Source organism: Corvus kubaryi, unplaced genomic scaffold (assembly GCF_017639235.1).
Source record: "Corvus kubaryi isolate FWS band 111438036 unplaced genomic scaffold, C.kubaryi_AGA036_p1.0 37308, whole genome shotgun sequence".
Taxonomy (NCBI): Eukaryota; Metazoa; Chordata; class Aves; order Passeriformes; family Corvidae; genus Corvus; species Corvus kubaryi.
In genome coordinates this window covers 2,308,448-2,328,503 of record NW_024581096.1, presented here as the reverse complement: position 1 = coordinate 2,328,503, position 20,056 = coordinate 2,308,448, and the positions used below count along the sequence as shown (strand labels likewise).

At 35.8% G+C, this 20,056-nt stretch overlaps 2 protein-coding genes across 6 annotated transcripts in view; both read left to right on the top strand.

The window, feature by feature from the left end:
• The first annotated feature begins 44 nt into the window (after nt 1-44).
• SHLD3 (shieldin complex subunit 3) lies at nt 45-4,751 on the top strand. Of its 2 annotated transcripts, none has more exons than XM_042028244.1 (2): nt 45-131; nt 2,289-4,751. In XM_042028244.1, exon 2 carries the CDS (start codon nt 2,420-2,422, stop codon nt 3,167-3,169), a length of 750 nt encoding a protein of 249 aa, XP_041884178.1. In that variant the 5' UTR covers nt 45-131; nt 2,289-2,419; the 3' UTR covers nt 3,170-4,751. The 2 variants fall into 2 exon arrangements, with proteins under 2 accessions (XP_041884178.1, XP_041884179.1); XM_042028245.1 differs by lacking the exon at nt 45-131 and adding an exon at nt 169-1,014.
• Nucleotides 49-20,056, top strand: part of TRAPPC13 (trafficking protein particle complex subunit 13) — a 26,398-nt gene continuing 6,390 nt past the window's right edge. For 2 of the 4 annotated variants that reach the window (XM_042028238.1, XM_042028237.1), the window contains exons 1-10: nt 49-131; nt 6,586-6,654; nt 7,547-7,646; nt 8,214-8,298; nt 9,864-9,991; nt 10,128-10,200; nt 13,507-13,551; nt 15,735-15,752; nt 17,871-18,004; nt 19,136-19,334. In XM_042028238.1, the coding sequence (XP_041884172.1) occupies nt 86-131; nt 6,586-6,654; nt 7,547-7,646; nt 8,214-8,298; nt 9,864-9,991; nt 10,128-10,200; nt 13,507-13,551; nt 15,735-15,752; nt 17,871-18,004; nt 19,136-19,334 (897 nt within the window). In that variant the 5' untranslated portion in view covers nt 49-85. The remainder of the gene's footprint in view (nt 132-6,585; nt 6,655-7,546; nt 7,647-8,213; nt 8,299-9,863; nt 9,992-10,127; nt 10,201-13,506; nt 13,552-15,734; nt 15,753-17,870; nt 18,005-19,135; nt 19,335-20,056) is intronic. The other 2 variants (XM_042028240.1, XM_042028239.1) reach the window with 1 other exon arrangement.

Sequence of the window (20,056 nt, the reverse complement as noted above, 5' to 3'; positions counted from 1 at the left end):
TTGCAGTCTGGGACGGCCGTGCCCGTTGCCGCCGCGCTCTGCGTGGCTCCTCCCGCTGCGCCGGCCATCCCGCGCGGTAGCGGCCATGGATGTCAACCAGCCCAAGCAGGAGCATTTGCTGGCTCTGAAAGGTACCGACAGCGCGACCCCGCCGGTTCCCGCCCGCCCGGCCCTGATCCGGTGGGGAAACAGCGTGTCTGATCGGCAGCCGAGGGTGTTTCTTCCCCCAGTTTAGGACGTGGAGCAGGGAGCGGCCCAGCGCTCGGGGCCCGCGGGGAGAGGTGCCGGAGGGCTAAGGGAGCGGTGGGGGCTGTTCTACCATGCCCCACACCCCACAGGATGTGCACCTGGCGTGAGGGGCTCAAGCGCGGCTGCCCGGCTGTGTCGGTGCTTTGCACAAGGCTTCAGTTACAAGAAGATGTTTAGCTAAAATTCCTTTGCTGCCTCTTTTGTTTGTTTGTTTTTCAGGACGAGAGGACACAGTCTTAAACTGCGTCAGGGGAGGTTTAGGTTGTGCGCTAGGAGGGATTCCTTCACAGGAAGGGTGATTAGACATTGGCATGGGCTGCCCAGGGGGGTGGTGGAGTCACCGTCCTGGAAAGTGTTTGAGGAAAGACTGGACGTGGCACTTGATGCCATGGTCTATTCGACAAGGTGGTGTTCGGTCTTACGTTGGATTCCATGCTCTCAGACGTCTTTCCCAACCAAATTCATTCCGTGATTTCCTTTTGGATGGTTTTTGCCCTTTTCACCTCATGCTAAATGTGCAACTACGAGGCTTACCTCTTTGATTCAGGGATCGCAAATAGTGAAAATACAGCTGTGTACAATTGTGCATACAGTTGCATGCCTCCAAAATTAATGTAGGAATCAAGAGAGCCCTGTGAAGAAACGTGATCATTTCTGAATCATAAATGCTGCTAGTTATGTACACGTAATGAGGAGCTGGTTAGAATCTCAGCTCTGCAAGCATTCTAGATCAGTGAGGCTGCCCAGATGGATAAAATACTACAGGTATGAGTAATTTCAGAGACCATCTTCTCATTTTAAAACTCTCCTGGACAAAGTTTTTAATGGTGTCTGCATGTGATAGTAAAATCTGTTAACCATAATTCAAAGCTCAACAAGCTCTTTTCAAATACATAAACACACACAATAAAGTCAAAAGCCTGAGAACATGAAACATCGTCAGCTGACAAGTGCATTTTGATAGTAATTAATTCGAAGCAAAAAGCTTTATGGTGGATCATTTTGCTTTTATAAGAAACCAGTGCAATCCTTGGGTTTGTTTTGAATTTGATGCAGTGTCCAGGCCATAGATTTTGCCGAAGTGGGGAAGGTGTGAGGATTTATTTGCATTGTGACTGTATTAAACAAAATCTTGACAGTGGCAATTCTAGATTTTACTATTTTAATATCATTGTATGTTACTGCTCTCCATCAGGGAGCCTTAAATGATTGCAAATTTCTTGCAGGGGCAAGGGAAGGGGGAGAAGGGTAGGAAACAGGAGAGCAACACTGTGCCTATTTTACTTACATTTCATAACAGTGTTTGTAGTTCTTCCTTCACCATGCCCATGTCTTTAATATAATCTTTGTATGAAAGTATAAAGCATTTGAGGACTTAATAAGTTGTTTAGTTATTCCAAAAGTCTAATAAATTAAGAAGTTATCAGTTCCTTAAGGATTAAAGCATAGTTGCGTGTTGTGCTTGGAAGCTTTGAGGCTAAAACTGGATGTGTAGTTCTGATACAAAATGGAAACAGGCAGCTTTAATTTGCCTAGAGCACTTGCCTTTTAACTTTTTACTTTAAAAACTACTGTATTAGTCAGTACTATTTCAGGAAGGGTTTCTGTAACACGTGTGTTTTCTAGTTTTCTAGTAGAATGTGCCCTGGCTTAAAATACTGATACGTAGGAGGAGAACTTAAAAAAAAATTGTCTGCTAAATTTGAGAAAATAGGCAGTAGTAGTTGTGGGTCTTTAAATATGCATCACAACAATATAACAAGAATAGTGATGGATGGCAGGTATGAGATGGTGACAGTAAAAGCATTCTCTTGGAAATGGACTCTTGAGTAAACAGTGTGCATGTGGATAATGTTCAGTGTACTGAAGTTACACTGGTAATGATGGAATACAGCCACTAATGTTCAGCCTAGATAAAATAGAACGTTCTGATATATATCTCACGTATTTTTATTCCCTGTTTCTTTCTTGAAAAATATCCTAGCAATGTTTGTCTTAAGATGGTAGTATCTTATTATTTTATAATACTTCTGCTTTAGGTCCTGTTTTCCACTGATCTTTGCGTCATGGGGCAAGGAAATTCTTGTAAAAAAGATGTTTCAGTCTAGATATGAGAATCCTAATCAAGAGACTGTTTTCCTAAGAGTCACTGGATTCCTACTGTTGAAGCATGGAAGTGGTCTTGCACTATCGACCACATCAGAGGGATCTAATAAAACTGCAGAAATTTGCAGAAGCAGCAGTGAAGGAGTTTCCCATTCGCCAATTACCAAGATTTGCACCCTGGTTTCCAAGTGATTTACACAGACTTCCCCTCAAACCAAAAAAGCAAGCACCTGTTATTTCTTGTGAGGAAGTGGAAGAATTGAAACAACTTTCTACACCTTCAGAATATGTTGCAGGATCTCCTGATTATGACTGCACAAAAAATCTCCTTGAGTTTCACTCTAGCATGAAACATGGTCCAACTTTAATCCAAGCACAGGCTGTTCACAGAGCAATTAACTTGGACTATCAAGGAGAACCACCACCTAATGGAAAACAAAAATTGAAAAGGTCTTGGAGTGTCTCTCTCCCTAGTGCTAAACTCAAAGAAAAGATTCGTCCTTTATCTCAAGAACTGCAAAATAATTTGGAAAGACTAAAGCTGCATGCATTTTGTAGAGCAAAGTGGACAATTGAACAGTCTATTTGTAAAAACCAGAATTTGGAGGACATATGGATAAAATTGAATAGACTCATTAAACAGAATGAATTGCCATCTTGCAATGCTACTATCCAAAGATCTGTGGGACAGATATGGATTTTCTGTGATATATTATACTGTGAATATGTTAGAAATATTCTTAGGGAAAAGCTAAGCCTTACAGATAAAATGAATTTGCTTGTACATAAATATGGAATTATATTTAGTTTATAACTTTAGATATAGTTTAATAATAAAATTACTGTCTGAAATAGTAGAGTTTTTAAGCAGTTAAGTATATATAGACTTTAGAACAGCTGATAAATTAACGGTAAGAAAACTATTTGTATTACTTTGCTACAGTCTTCTAACCATAATGATATATTTTAATTTTGTTTTGCCTCAAGACTTATGGTTCTGTTAAGATTAGTAAGTTTCTGTTTGGCTTAGTACTGCATTTTATGGCTTTTCTCTACCTTGCTGGTCTAAAGGAAAATATTTAAGTGAAAATTCCAGACTATTCCAGATAATAAAATTTATGCTTTCAATTAAGCAAAGTATGTCCTCTCTGCTTCTTTGGAATTAGGAGAAGGAAAAATGTTTTTAAGTGTGTTGTAATAATTGCTGTAATAGTTGTAATTGACGTTAAGACTTTCAAGATCTGATTATTTCCTGAAAGTAGTGTTTGAATTTTTTTAGTGAAGGCATATCCCTCCCATGAGATACAAACTTACTTTATGTGGCATATATCCACTGTCTTAGCAATGATAGCTATATTTTCACAGAAATATTAATGATAGCTTCAGTGGAAGCTGTGGGGTGAAAAATAATGAACAACTTAATAATTGCTCGTTTACACCTTTGATAATAAGATTTTTTTTTCCTGGTGTTTCTGTTCTTTTGTCTCTATATTTAAGAACAAGAAAACACTAGCTTCCAGCTAAAAGTGAGGAAAATAAGAAGTGAGACTTGTATCTGAAACCTCTTGTTTGTTGTCTTTGAGAATTTGAATGCCTTTTATGGTCATAAAAGGCTGAGTTCAGCATGACTTTTTTTCTCTTGAAAGAATGAAGTGTTCCAAGGTCATGCTGTCCCTGCTCAATTGAGTGTTTGGAGGGTCAGTAGAGAAGTTAAACTGGGATCAATATAATTGCAAGGGTATGCATTTGCACTCCTACTAATTCTAGATAGTTCTGCTGTAGCTGGAGGTCAGGGTCTATAGCATCTGGAAAAAGGGGAAAACAAGTGTTTAATATTTGTAGATTGATGTAACTGGCATTAATGACAATCTAACAAAGTGCACATAAGCATAACAGAGATCTCTCCATGTAAAAACAAAGTAAATGCCCATTAGACTTATATTTTTATGACATCCTTGTGTCAAATAATTATATTTTATTATAGGCATTACATTTTCTTTTTTTTTTTTTTTAGTTTAAAATTGCTCCATTTGAGTCATTGACATGTGTTTTTAAGCTTTGACTGAATTTTGAGACATTCATAAATGTCTTACATTGATGTTTGGGGTGTATGTGACATTTAATGTGACCGCTTAGCAAAACTGATGCAAAATGCTTTCTAGAGCAACTGAGGGTTGTTATTAGTTTTAAAGCCAACTTTTCACTGACATGATATTTCTGAGCTTAACATTAATAGTAACAAAATTTCTTTGTGCATGAGCATTTTGGAAGATAAGATGAAGTAAAATGCAGTGTGATTTGAATTCTATTTAATGTATTTTTTGTCTAGGATCTTAGAAGAGATGATATATTTTCTAATGTGTTAGTAGTCGTAATAAATATGATAACATAGCTAACATCGTTTGTTTTGACTTCATTCTGTGATGTATTTATTTTCTGAGACATGACGTAACTCTTTCTTTAGAAACAGTCAGCAAATACTAGTTTGTACAGGCTTAATGTAAATTTGGATAAAATTAGGTAATGCCAATAACACACTGTATTAATTTGATATACTGACAAAAGAGCTAAACAAATATTTTACTAAAAAGAGCAATTATTGTCACTGTAGCTGCCAGCTTTCTGCTACTTTGGGTTGGCTTATATGTGAATAATGGTAGGTGCACTGCTAGCTGTGGGCACCTCAGCTGGTAACTGTCTTGTTATAATGAGTGAACACCACTTTTGGTTGCTCTACAGGATTACTGCAGTCTTGGTTAGCACCAGTGTAGAAGCTGAAATCCGGGCTTTCATTTTGTTCTGTTCGAGGAATGCTTAATTCATAAGCGCGTATAATTCAGTATATTTTCTTTTTCATTTTCAATGTTGAATGTGGTTCACTATTCACTCTATTTTGCTTATCTTGGGTTTTGTGTAATATACCTCATGGTTCTAAGTCTTTAAAGGTCCTGGTTTTTCAACTTTTCACTGTAACAAAGGGAATATATTGTCTTTTTTTCTTGTGAAAAGTGAGAATTGTTTGTGTCAATGCTTATTTGCATAGGTCTGCTGTATGGTAGTGTAAGTTCTTGTGAAGCAATACAGCCCACTGTACCGAAATATATATTAAAGTAATTGAATACTTTACACCAGTGGAAACAGTGAGTGCTGTCTGGACACATTAGCTGTACAAAAGTACAATAAAAATAAACCCACCATACATGTGTCCGTGTAAGGGTGTTGGTTAACTTGTTGCAATCAAGAGAAATCCTTTCAGTTTATTTTTTAGTTTTAGTTGGTTTTATGTTTGTTAAGTTTCAAAGAAAAAAAACGGTTTTTACATATTCATATTAACACCTTATATTTACAGTTATATTAGTTAATATTAACATATTAACATGCTCAATTTTGTTTCATATGAATCCTTCATGATAAGCTATATACAAGTTTAGGGCCTTTGGTTAATTTGAAGAGGGAGAAATTCTTTGAAGAAGTAGCATTTAAGTCTGTCATATAAGTAAAAATAATGTAATTTTGTGTGTGAGTTAAAATAGCCTTTGAAAGTACCACTTACTTAGAGATTTTTTAATAGCAAAATCTCAATGATTTTGATTTTGTCAGTATGAGTAAAATAGTTTTGTTGTAAGTATATTCGAGAGGTTTTTGTGATGGTTTTGCTGGCTTGAGTTTAAAGTTTGTGACTTACAGAAAAAGCAGTGGTATAAATAATGTAGGCTTTTAGTCTTGTAACTCTACCTTGTGTATGTGTTATAGGTTAAGGTGTTAATGCAATTTCTTTTAGGCTGGTGTTTGACTGAAAGGGTCTGTGTGAGTCATCATGTCCCATTCTAGATCAAAACGGATCACAGGACAGGCACTTAACCTGGAGAAGTCCACAAATAGATGAAACTGGTACACTCCTGGAGACCACAAAGCACTTAACGCTGTAGCAGGTGTAAGACCTTTAGCACATCAAGTTGAAAGCAGTAGATTAGTAGGTTAGTTCACCAGAGGTAGAAAGTAAGAGGGAGCAATGGCATTACCAGTGTTCTTGGATCTCAGAATAGCAGGGAGTTTTTCTTATATTGTAAAAGGCCATGTGATCCTTTTTCAGACTAAGATTTAATTGGTGGTTGTGGTTTGTTGGGGCTTTTTTTTTTGTGGAAGAAGAGCAAGGCAAAATTATACTTGGAAAAAACAATTTAAAATGCTTGTTTGATTGACCTATGGTTTGTTTTTTGATTTTTGCAGTGATGAGGCTAACCAAACCTACCTTATTCACTAATATTCCGGTGACTTGTGAAGAAAGAGATTTGCCAGGTAAGTCTTTTCTACTGACTGATTATTATGTATGTATTACCACATTTAAGCATTGTGGCCATCTAACACTTAGGTGTTAGAGGAGTCATGACCTCCAATAGACTCTAATCTGAAAAAACAGTGTATTTTAGATTTGGCAATAACTGAAAGAAAGTAGCAAGGTGCACTCTGTAGCTCTTGACCTATATCTTTGAAAGATTGGTGATAATACTCAAGCACGTGACCTCAAAGTCTGAGCCATTGACATACACAGTGAGAGGCAGTTCTGTGAGAGAAATGTGTAAGTGGAGAAAGATTAGCATTATTGTGGTTTTTTTATCTGGAGAAATGGCTCTGGTAATTAGAACCAGCACATAAATAAATGTTCTATAGAAAAACAATATTGCAAGAATCACCGGTTTTGAGTTGTGTTATGCTTGGTATGCCATCATAAATTGGAAATCCCTGGGTCATCTCCCAGAAATAGTTGAAGTCTAGAAGTCAAACATAAGAGAGTCAAAGGAAAGATTCAAGAAGAAAGGTTGTAGTTGTATGGAAATACAAAGCAAGCAGGGGAAGAAAGTAAGTGAGGTTGATTAGTTCTGTTGTGTAATGTGGTTTAGATGGATAGAATTTCTCTTAAAATTCAGTGTTAATTTGGGAAATGCCTTTGGGATTGTGCCCTTCAGTATGTATATACTGAATAAATTATTGGGCACAAGTGCCTGTAAGTTAAGTTATATCTTATAGGCAGGCCTATGGATGTATATTTCATCCCTAAACAAGTCTATTGTAAAAGAAATATATCTAAAATAAAATACATCCGAGTCAGTGATTAAATGTCTAACTTAAATGTAGACAAACCTTTAGACCTAGCAAATATTTAATTAATAGCACCTTGATATTTTTACAGGTAATCTATTTAACCAGCTCATGAAAGATGATCCTTCTACTGTAAAGGGTGCAGAAACTTTGATGTTAGGAGAAATGCTGACTTTGCCTCAAAATTTTGGGTAAGAATGAATGATTGTAACTGTAATATGCGAGGTTTAGGATTCATTTGGTTTAGGATTCATACTTCTCTTTCTATTTGAATACCATTGTTCTGCAATGAGATGTTCAGTCATTTTAAAAATAATATCTGGCTTGATTTAGAAATACATATATGTATGCTTCCTGATGTTTCTTGTCTGTAGCCTGATTGAACCTAATAGGGATTGAAAGTTGAAAGAGATTTGCAGCTGTGGGTGAATTTCTAAGGTAATACACTACTATAAACCACATCTTACACTAGTAGAGTTTACTACTGTGATTTTTGTGCGTACTGAAAGCCATCTTCTTACTCCTCTCAGATTTTTACCTAAAAGAAATTCTGATTTGTTTATTTTCTTTTAAAGCTGTTTGTCTTAGAAGGATGACTTTAGAAGTATGGGTGAGCAGATTCCAGTTTTCTTCTAGGATTTGATCTGGCAACTGTGTGTGTGTGTGAACTTAGAAGTGTTTCAGTGAAATGTTCTGGTTTTTTAATAACAGTTACTAAAACTATTTTGTTTTCTTTTTTTTTTTTTTCTGAAATACAGAAATATATTTCTGGGAGAGACTTTTTCCAGTTATATTAGTGTGCACAACGATAGCAATCAAGTTGTCAAGGACATACTGGTGAAGGTATGTGAGTAGAAATCCACTTACAAAAGATTTATAAAAAAATACAATATGTAGATTCTATTTTCTGACAATATACTGTATCTTTGATGCTAATACATAGACTTTAGGAAATACATGTCACTTTTTCCAATCCAGAAAATATACCTGGAAATTGGAAGGAGTAAGACATGAAAATAGAAATGATTATAGAAATCTTCAAAGATTAAAATGAAAAATTAGGATTGTATCAAAAAATGGACTTACTACAGGATCATGGAGTTTATGTTGGAAAAGACCTCTAAGATCAACAGGTGCAATTATTAACCCAACACTACGAAGTCCACTGCTAAACTGTGTCCCTAAGTTCCACATCTACACAGTCCCCTGCAGGGATGGTGGCTCAACCACTTCCCTAGGCAGCCTGTTCAATGCTTGACAGCCCTTTTGGTAAAGAAATTGTTCCTGCTATCCAATTGAAACCTCCCCATGTGCAACTTTAGGCCATTTCCTCTTGTTCGTATTGTTACTTGTGAGAAAAGACCGACTCACACCTGGCTACAGCCTCCTTTCAGGTAATTGCAGAAAGCTGTGAAGTCCCTCTTTGCTGCAGTGGGGAAACTGCAACACGCGTATCAATCAACAAGGCCCGTGTAAAGAAATATATATGGACCGATTCTTGCTAGCTGTTTCAGAGATGTTTATTTCCCCAGCCGCATGGCCGGGGCTCTGCTGAGGAACTGCTCAATCACGGGACCCGAGGGTCCTTCTGCCCGCGCAGGGGAACACAAAACAACCAGTGGGGAACGAGGCTGAGCAGGGGCAGGGAAACCCCGTGTCTGTGCCCTCAGGGCCCCTCTCCCAGGACCACATGGCAGGGGGGAAGGGACCCCAACACCTCTTCCGAGCCTTTTTTCCCTGGCTAAACACCCCCACCTCCATTGACCTTCTCTGGACATGCACCCTTGTATTTAAAGTTTCTCTGAAGAATTGGTGTAGCAAAACTTCCACAGCTAAAAAAATGGAGTTATATTGACTTACCTTCACTTCCAATGAGGTCTTCAAAGCAGTTTCCTGTAAAGTGTACACTGATCTGTATATTGTATGAGTTATTTTCTAGTGAATTGGCTTTTTGCATTTACTGCTGAACAAAGAAAACACTGAGCGTAGAAATTTCAGAAGTCATTGTGGAACTCAATGTGAAAAGTAAATAGAGATTTTGTAAGCTGTATGGTGAAGGACTGGACTATTTATATGTTTTAGAACTTGTCTTTAGATTTGTAAGTCATCTCAATATATGTCACAGAAGGTGTCTGAGTCAAGAATATCACGGAATATTCTGAATTCGAAGGGACCCACAAGGATCAGTGAGTCTAACTCTTAAGTCAGTAGCCCATGTGGGGATCGAACCCGTGGCCTTGGTGTTGTGAGCCCTGTGTTCTGACCAGCTAAGCTCTTACAATATGTTTGAAAGCATGTAGAGTACAAAATGCTCAGTGAAACCTAGAACTTTATAGCATAAGTTACTTCTCCTTAGATTGTGTTGAACAGCTGTAGTTCAAACCAATGCTTTGTTTTTCTGTGTCCAGGCTGATCTTCAGACAAGTTCTCAGCGTTTGAACCTTTCAGCTTCTAGTGCTGCAGTGGCAGAGCTTAAACCTGACTGTTGCATTGATGATGTGATCCATCATGAAGTAAAGGAGATAGGAACACACATGTAAAATTTTAAATTTTTCTACTATTAAATGAGCTTAAATGAAACTGCAGTACATGCATGCTGTTCTGCTTTTGATACAGTACGAGATTTAAAGTAACACAACTTTTTTTTTTCCCCCCAATTGTTTCTTTTTCAGCTTAGTTTGTGCAGTAAGTTATACTACACAGACTGGAGAGAAGATGTACTTCAGAAAGTTCTTCAAATTTCAGGTATTTCATGAAGTATTTTACTCTGCTTTTAGTAAGTGTGTGAGTCTGGAAAACCCATTTTAAAACATTTGATACTTCAAAAGCATTTTTACATACCAAAAATCTGTTCATTTTTAAAAGTGAACCATTAAAAGCCATTGCTTCAAACTTCACACAAACTGGTGGTTTCTAATAACCACACAGTTAAACATCTCAGAACTAATAAATATTGCATCTAATAATTTCTATTAATTTATTGAGAAAATAAATCTACTCTTAAAAAGTCCCTTTTTATAGCAGACAGCTCTATGACTATTTTTAAACACAACAAGTATTGGTCATTCTAGCTTCGATACATCTAACCATTATATTGTAACCATTATATTCTAAAAATCTGATTTTTCTTTTAGTGTGTGTAACCTTATTAAACTGGAATTAAGTAGTTTGGTTTTTAAGGAATTTAAGTAAAGAAGTCTAATGTATTGTGTGTAATACCCACAGAAGTAATTGACAGAATTTAAACCTTTTGTTCCATCGCACAATTCAAGACTTGCAATAAGAGTGACTGAGGAAAGCAGGAAGCAGCTCTAATTTGTGGACTGGTTCTGGCAAGAAAGAGTCTGTTTACTCTGTATTTCATGGATGTTTAATTTTTTAGAGAAATATATTGGGACTTAGATATTGGTGGACTAATCCTCATGGAATGGAGGATTACATGACACTCTTTACTGAATACATTTTTAGATACTCTCAGAGTGTCTGGTAATACCCGGAGCATTATGTAGTTTCGTCCTAAAGCTGTGTCAGGGAGATTTAGGTTGGATATCAGGAAAAAGTTCTTCACCCAGAGGGTGGTTGGACAGGCTCCCCAGGGAAGTGGTCACAGCACCAAGCCTGACAGAGTTCATGAAGCATTTGGATAATGCTCTTAGGCACATACTCCTGGGGGTTGGACTTGATGGTCCTTGTGGTCATCTTCCTGCTCAGGATATTCTATAATACTATGGGGTGATTGCATTTTGCTGTTTTCTAGTATTCTGTCTAGATACTTCAGAAGAAAGAATTTCAGTCTTTAGAAGGTTAAATTTCCATGCATTACAAAGAACACTTGAGTGCTGTTAGTACTTTCGGGCCTTGAAATACCAGGTATTGATTAGTCAAGGGTGTTTACTGACAATCCTGGGGGAAAATGGTTCCATATAAGTTTTTGTGTTACCCTCTCTCTGAAACTAGCATCTCTGTAGAGTTTCTTCATCTTTAGTGAAGCTAATTTTTATCTTTGTGTGCTTTGTCTTGCGCTCCTTGTGAAACTGCTTCCCTTTCCATTTCTCCATTGTTTTCCTCTTTTCAGTGTTCTGTTTCTCTGTCCCCTCTAGGCTTTCTCTGATTGCTTACACATGCATGTGCAAGCTTCAGATCTCATCTTCTCTCTGTTCCCTAATGTTGTTCTTGTCAGAGCTTTGTACAAAATGCTGGTTTGTCTTCTTTAGATTTTGTATGCAAACTTATTTGTGCACTTTTTTCAGGGTTCTGCATGCATGGCGTAATTGCTATGCTTTTTAACTGAACCCAGCACAAGCAACTGAATTGTGAAAATAGTTGAAGCCAGCTATCTCTGAAATGTGAAGCCCTTCATTCAAAGAAGGAAGCATAAGAACTTCTCAGAAAGCATCTATACACTTTCACACCTATAAATACTCTCTGATTCATTATGAGAAAAGAACTGCACTGAGAATTTTGGCTGTTAGTTTTTAAATTTGATGTGGAGACACCAGTAGAAAATCTGAGAACAAACAAAAAGAAGCGTTACAGAAAACTGAACTATGTCTTTACAGTGAGAATTGATGGCTCCTAGTGATTGAGATGTCACCAACAATTTTATAACAAAAAAAACCTACTCTTGCAGATTCTCAGATTTTTCAGTTACATTTTCTAGAATCTTTTAAGGTGAACTGGTGTTTTAATCAGCTTCTTTTTTAAATCATTATATGTAGTTTTATACTGATTGATAGTGTCTTTCTGTTCCAAAACTTTCTCTAAGTAATTAACAGCATTATGTTTAAATGGAGAAGGAATGTCTTCCTAGGGTTTGGTGGTTGTTTGGTTTTGAGGGGTGGTTTGTGAATATCACAATAATTTTTTGTATTTTACTGGAATGCCAGTTGAGGTTTACTGCAATGAATGGAAAGACTTTGTTTATCAGAAGAGAGAGAAAAAATTCAGCATGTAGGAAAATTTATAAGAAGCTCACTGAAGAAAAATATTTGACAGAAAAAATCCTCTCTCAACCAACAAAGGCTTAAATTAAAATTTTTAATTCTTTTTTTTGACTAGAGAGAGAGAGATAGTTATGAATACTTGAAAGAATTGAACTTTATGTCTGTTAAAATGCAGAAATCTCCATGAGGACAACTTTTTGATGTTGAAGTCTTTGGTGCTAAAAAATTTGTTGACAACTTGGAACATTAGCGATTTCTCAGGATGCAGTGTACTTATAGGCAATCAAAAAAAGTTTCCCTGTGTAATTGGAAACAAGTGTCTTCAGAAACAGAATTTAAATTTGTTTCCCTACAAGTATGATAAAATATTTCATTCAGTTACATTACTTTATATACGTTTCATATTTGAATATGTTAACTGCAGTGGCTTTATGCACAAAATTCAAGCACTTACGAACCAACACTTTGTAGTTTATCGTATAACACTTCATATTTTATAACATCGAGTTGGGTTTTTTTGCTGATTTAATATCAAGATTAATGTGTTTATTTATTTATTTATTTATTTTGTGTATTATGATTTTTCTTAATTTCTTGAAACCAGCTGCATTTTCAAGAAGGAAGTGAAGGCTAATAAAGCTAAACACATGGACAGTTCTCTGTTTCATTTATGTTTAGAGAAGCCCTCAGTAACTTTTGCTGCAGAGCTCTGAAAGACTTGTAAATGTTAGAAATGTTAGATGTTGCTCACAGTTGAAAGCAAATGCAGACCACTGCAGGACCCAGTATGGATATATTATTTATTTAAAGACACAGATCTACTTAGAGCACCGGATTTGGGCAGTTTCGTAAGAGGCCACTGCTTAGGTGGAGAGCTACTTGTTTTCAATATGAGGAAACTGCTTAGTAGGGAAGCATTCAAGTGTGCACAAGTAAGAAGCAGCACGGGTATGTTCTTGAGTTGATTCTGTCATATATTCTGTCATGCACCTGCTATGTCTAAGATCAAAAAGAAAACCAATACTTTTTAGTAAAAGACCCTAGCAGTCTTTCCTGAAGTTGTCTGGTAAACCAGTTGTCAATCTGTCTTTTTTCCCATTTCATTCAGGTTCTTAAACCACTAGATGTGAAAACCAAATTCTACAATGCGGAGGTGAGAACTGTGTGTATTCAGGTTTGTTTTGGTGTGCTGGGTTTGTTACTTAGATTAAATTCAAAGTGCTTTGTAAGTGCACCTTTCTGAGAAAGGTGATCTGTTCTAAAGGGGAAAATGGTAGTAGATATATATGGTTTAGTTTAAAAATAGATAGGCAATTTTGATGAAAGGGAAAAAGAGATGTCAGGACCTTCATGTAATTGACTAACAATTTTGCATATATTCCAGTTTCTCATTAACTCAAATACTTTCAGTTATTGCTTGTATATTTAGGCTGACAGAGTACTTACTGTAAAGGAGATTAATTGTTCATAAAGGAGATGACAATTTATCAGAGTGGGGAAAATTTAAATTTAGATTGCTTAAATTTAAATTTCCCTTATTTAACTATGACCCTTCAGTTCACTAATTTAAGTTTTACATTTGTGACAGTTACACACAGTGCTTCTAAACTTAATGACCTTATATATGCCTTGCATATTTATTTGGACAAAATTACATGTCAGCCTTTGGCTATTTATGGGAAGAATTTGGTACACATCTGTAGGCCACAGGCTTCAAACCATACATTGACCAGGTGTGAGATACCTGAGCAGGATTGGAGCATAAACGCATAGCACTGGTTGAGTCCTTTATAGAACTGCTGTTATCTATAAGTGGGAATGTCTGGAAATGTCTGCTGCTGTAATTTAAAAATGAAAATAACTCTAAGAAATGAGGTAATCTCTCTGGAAGCAAAATAAATATCTTATTTAGCATGTGGATTATGTTATTGTTTCAGATATAAAGTATGTGATAGGGAAAAGAGGGACAGATATCTTAAATGTTGCGGTCTCTTTGTACTTCATGTGTAAGTTTCATGATTAATTATCAAACACTTGATAATTAATGGAAATTAAAACCTCTCTAAGGTAATTCTGGGCAAACTTTTTACATGGATAAAATATACTCTTTTTTTTTTTTCCAAAATTGTTATACTGACCAGTCTTGATACGGGTCTTAATTAACTCAGTTAGCCACCAAACTGATATAGTAGCACTCCTATCTGATTTCTGAAAGTACGTAAAGTGTTACTATGTCTTGTGACCATAGAATTCAAGTAACTTTTAAAAACCTAGAAACAAGTCTTTGGTTAGATGTTGCGTGTGATACTACATTGCTGTGAAAGCACCAAGAAATTAATCCTGACTATTATCCTTGAGAGCAGGGGAGAAAAGAATGGTATGTGTCAGTTATTAGTTAACTAAAGATCTCTAAAGGTTGACTAACCAGTTAAACTGTTATCATTAATATTACGGATGTGATGTTGTCTGTTCATAATGCCTGTTACTAAAATTATTTTCTATTAATATTCTAATGATAATCAATAATTTAATTTCTTCTAAGACAAGGAATGATGCTGAATCTTTATCTTCTTGCTTATTGCTTATATTGCAGTATGGGATTGATGGAGTTGATCACTGAAATTTATGCATAGAACACATGCCCTGTTGCCCTAGCCTGCTGCAATCCTGGGATTGAATTACTCTCTCACTGACTTTAATGTGCCTTGAAAAAGGCTCTGTAAAAGGTTCTGTTCCTGCACGCATGCACAGGGAGGCAGACAACAAAGTTTGCAATTAAAGTTGGGTCTTTGGATTGATGGATATTGAAAAAAGAGTTTTTCTTGATGATATTATGCCAAATTTTCTTACACCTTGCAACATGGTAGCTTTGCTAGAACACATTACCACATTATTTTTGAGACATATATGCAGAAACCTCAAATTATCTGTAAGGTGACAAGGACTGTTTTTCCATTTCATATACAACCCATTGCATGGATTTAAATTCAGGACAAACTTTGAACTTGCTCAAAAACTAATTATCTTTTTTTTTTTTTGAGTCAGTTTGTTCTACCATATCTTGTCTGTGACTTGTGTGCCTTAAGCTCTACTTTGGATTGGTTCTGAAGCAAAGCTAGTAAATCATGTAACCATACTAGCTATAAGTTATTAGAAATGTAGTTGTCATCTTTGTTTGCATCCATTTTTTATTTATGTTTCTGTCTTACTAATGCTATCTTGTTTAAATGGTGCAAAAAAATGCAGAAATGCATTTTGTTTGGAAGTTAGCCTCCTTTTTCTTTAACATTTAACCCTAATTTCTCTAATGTGTTCTTTTTTTTATTTTCCCATTAGAGTGACCTCAGTTCTGTGGTAATTTTTATTTATTTTTTTATAAATATGTATGCTTTTTTAATTGCTTAACTGTCTCTGTGCTTGTTATTGACATTCTTTACAAACATAATGGAAAAGCAATGTTTGTTCTGCATATCATAAACTGATGTTTTCTCATCTCTATATGTGCAGCTAATCATTAAATGGTTAGCTCTTTCTTTAATACCCATTGTTGAAACTAGAACTTGATAGTTACAGATTCTTGCTTCCTATAAAATACCTCAACAAAATTTTATTAGATCTATTATTTGAAAAGAGAAGTTACTTCTTTCTAAAATTTTTCTCTTCTGACCCATGGAAATGTAGGTTTCACTACAGCACTGTTTGTGTAAGCTGTGACAGAACTTTTCACATCTGGTTGGTGGAGACAGTGGGTTTGAGGAGAGAGCAGCAGTTGGATGTTCTTCCTTCCTTTGGCTAGCTGGAACTGCACTTCACAGTTTTAACTGCATGTAACAGTTGATTGAGTTACTACGTTTCTTCTGCAGTCTGATTTCACTTTAAGGCGTGTCTTGTATTAAAATAAACTGCATATTTTGGAAAGTTTTTTTTTTTGAAACCATGTAATATTAAACCAAATTAGAAATAACACAAAACTAACTTGCTTTTTCATTATGCTGCTTGTTTTTACTTTTTCCTTTCAAATTAGCATTTTAAAACTTCTGCCTATGGTTGCCGCTTTGAAAACTACTAAAATTTGGGTAAATGGACACTTTGAGCAATGGATTTATGGGATATAAATGGTATCAAATTAAGTGACAGTTAGGTAGTATGATTACTGAGAACCATGTTTTAGTTGGGGTTATTTCCAGTTCCTGCAAGCCTGAGGTGTCTCTGTAACCCATTGAGGTTGCACAGTTTTCATTACTATATATATGGTGCTTTGTATTTAATGTGTTTATAAGACAATACAAAAAGTTACACAACCATTCTTTATTTCTCCTTCTAACAATTTTTTGAGACTAAACATGTTTTGGCTATTTTGTCCCACTTTTATTTTGTAATTTACAAGCAGGACTTCATTTGTATAAAGAATCATTTATTTACACTGATCAAAAAGAAGCTGTAAGTTTTGTTCCACCTTCCTCACAAAAGTACTTTCTTAAAATTTATCATATCAAAATACTCAAACTGCTTCAATCTGAATCTGTAGAATAGACTATTTCAGTTGGAAGGGACCTACAAGAATCATTTAGTCCAATGGTCTGAATCAGTAACTCTTTTGTAAATGCAAATTTGGTATCCCCCTTTTTTTAATTGGCACTCCTTTAATTGTGGTTTTCACTTTTCTGGGAGCTCATATCTCTAATAGACTGAGTCTTCCATAATTTTTCAATCCTGAGATTATTCTAGAGAGGCAAAGTGACTTCACTGGTCTGCAATTCCACAAAAGAAGTGAGTCAAAAACATCTCTAGTTCCATGGTTTTTCATCTTCTGAAGTTTAACAGTCTGTAGCTTTCATTTCTGTACTAGAATTGGTCCTTCAATACCATCTTCACGCATTAGCTTGAGATGTTCTGAAGGTAGAGCACAGTTAAATTGTTGGACACGTACAATATTGGTAACCTTAGGCATGGTGGAGCTGAGTGAGAGAAGGGGCTGGATTTTGCATTTTAACTAGAATGCTAGTATTTAATAATAAAATCTCAGAGCATGTACCCGAACTATTTTACTTCAGTTAAAGAAAAACACACACATTTAATTTTTTTATACAGCTTGATGCGCTAGTAATCTGGCATGGCATGTTGTTGTGCACTGCAATTCCTTACCATTTATTCCATTTTTTAAATAATTTGGATAAAAGATTGATGCTATTAAGTTGATTAAAGTCTTGGGAAGTGGTGATTTGATACATTACAAATAAACAGTAGCTAGAACATAGCAAAATTATCCCACATCCATTGTTTGGCAAGATACCTGTTGACTAACACTTTTGCTCCTATTGTTACTGGGATTAAGGTTTTTTCTTGCATTAATTAATTTGATTTGCAGGCATGAACTAAACATGTGTGACTTTTTTTTAACAATAGGACTGCCTAGTCTTTTTAATAATACTAATCATATTTTCATGAACTTGCACTTTCCATTTTTTTCAGACAGATGAAGTGTTTCTGGAAGCTCAAATTCAGAATATCACTACCTCTCCAATGTTTATGGAGAAGGTTTCATTAGAACCATCTATGATGTACAATGTTGCAGAACTGAACACAGTTGACACAGCAGGGGAAAGGTATGTTCAGATTCAGAACATTTGACTTTGAAACTCTTTGTATTAATATTTCATGAGATACAAGTATTAGTCAGCTGTCTGTAATGGGAGGATCGTACGTCTTCGCTTGAATAAAAAGATCAAATTCCTATTATGTATTCAACTGGAAAATTTGTTTGTTTTCTTTTCATAGAAACTATTCTTAAAAATCTATAATTCTACCTAATAAAGAAATATCCAGCTTAATCCTCAAATAATTTGTAACAATGAGGACATGGTAACATGAAAGCATACTATTTTTTCAGTATCTCCTATATAAAATTTAACCCAGATCTGGTTTTGGCCTGATCTCTGTGTACATACTTAGCCTTACAGAACCCATCTGACTAATCCTTGCTTCCTATCAGTAAACTAACTATTTTCAGTTCTTCTAATAATGATCTAGCAAGGCACCAGTCAAGGTGAATCAGTGGTACACCCTTATGGGGTCTTAGAATATAAAAATTCGTCATGCTGAAATAAATTAAATTTCATTTAGTTAAACACCTAATGCCAGAATAATTTACTCCTGTGGATACAAGAGCTTGTGAAGTCAACTTTGGCTGTTTGTGCTATGTAGTTGCTTGGGTTTTTGGAGGTGACGTTTGAGTGCTTCAGCAGTAAGGGCTGAAGTGAAAATTCTGTCTTCTCCTTGTCTGTTGAAGGATTCACCTGCAGCATAATGAAGCCTTGTTCTTACCAAAGTGTTTGCATCCACTGTAATAGTTTTCCTGCTGAACAGGAATCTTAGTTTCATGACATTGAGATTTACTCTGAGGGAAGAACAATAGCAGAAGAAAAATTACCAGCATTTTTGTTTAAACACTAAGATGCCAGATAATAAATTATAATGTAGGAGAGTGGACTTCTATCTTATTTCTGTCTGGCTGAGAAGAACAGGTTTTTTTATTTCTCCATGGTCTCCATGTTGCTACATAAATTCTAGAGTTGTTTCCTGTTGTGAAAACAGAAAAATACTGTGTGTGTTTTACCATTAACAAACTATGCGTACACATACAGTGAGAGTGGTGGGGGATGGGGAAAAAAGGTTGGGTTCTTAAGTCTTCTTCAGAATAACTGTTTAAATTAAGACCCAGTGTTTTTTCCTTTCAGTGAGTCTACTTTTGGCGCAAGAACTTATTTACAACCTATGGATACACGTCAATACTTATACTGTCTGAAACCAAAGCAAGAATTTGCAGAGAAAGCTGGAGTAATAAAAGGTGTAACAGTGATCGGTAAACTAGACATTGTATGGAAAACTAATCTGGGTGAACGAGGAAGGCTGCAAACTAGCCAGCTCCAAAGAATGGTAAGTTTAACTTGAGTGTTAACTTAACTTGGCATTCATTTTTAAGGAAACTCAATGAACAATTTCATAATGACTTGAAAAAGTGTGAGCTGCTTACTTTTGAGCCTCATTTTTTATTCACACCTTTCTGTATGTATTAGAGAGTTATTTCCTATATTTCTTCAGTGAAGTGTGGGTAAGTTAATGGACTGAGCACTTTAATTGTCAGTATCCAGTAACCCGTGTTGCAAAATACATTAACTGCTTGAATACCATTTGGCAACAAACCGACAAAAGAACCTCTTTAAATATGCCAACTCTTGACACAGAAATTGCTCCCAAGTTCATACAGACATTTTAGCTTGAAGTAACATTTTTTTATGCAGAAAATTATTTATCTTTCACGTCCACAGTTTTGATTGAGTCTGTCTGTTCTGGTTGATTCATAAATTGTTCTTGAATTTTAAGTTGTAATTACTGTCTTGCTTAAGTCAGCTCCACAGCCATCTATACTAATGCCTAAACCTGACTTGCATCTTCTCACTTGAGGATGGTGAGAGAGATATGGAAGAGTAGTTAAAAAAAACTTTGACAATTGAATCTCAATCTAAGTTTACAGAGCTTATGATTGAGTCTCTGCCTCTGTCTTTCCCCCAGTCCCATCTTCTAGAACATTGAGCAGTTCTGTAGGGAAATCACATTGACTTGGAACTAGGCAAGCAAAGTTAGATCCTGGAAGTTCA

Bases quoted from the DNA above. Each gene is read 5' to 3' on its own strand.
- SHLD3 (XM_042028244.1), top strand. From the start codon at position 2,420: ATGGAAGTGGTCTTGCACTATCGACCACATCAGAGGGATCTAATAAAA.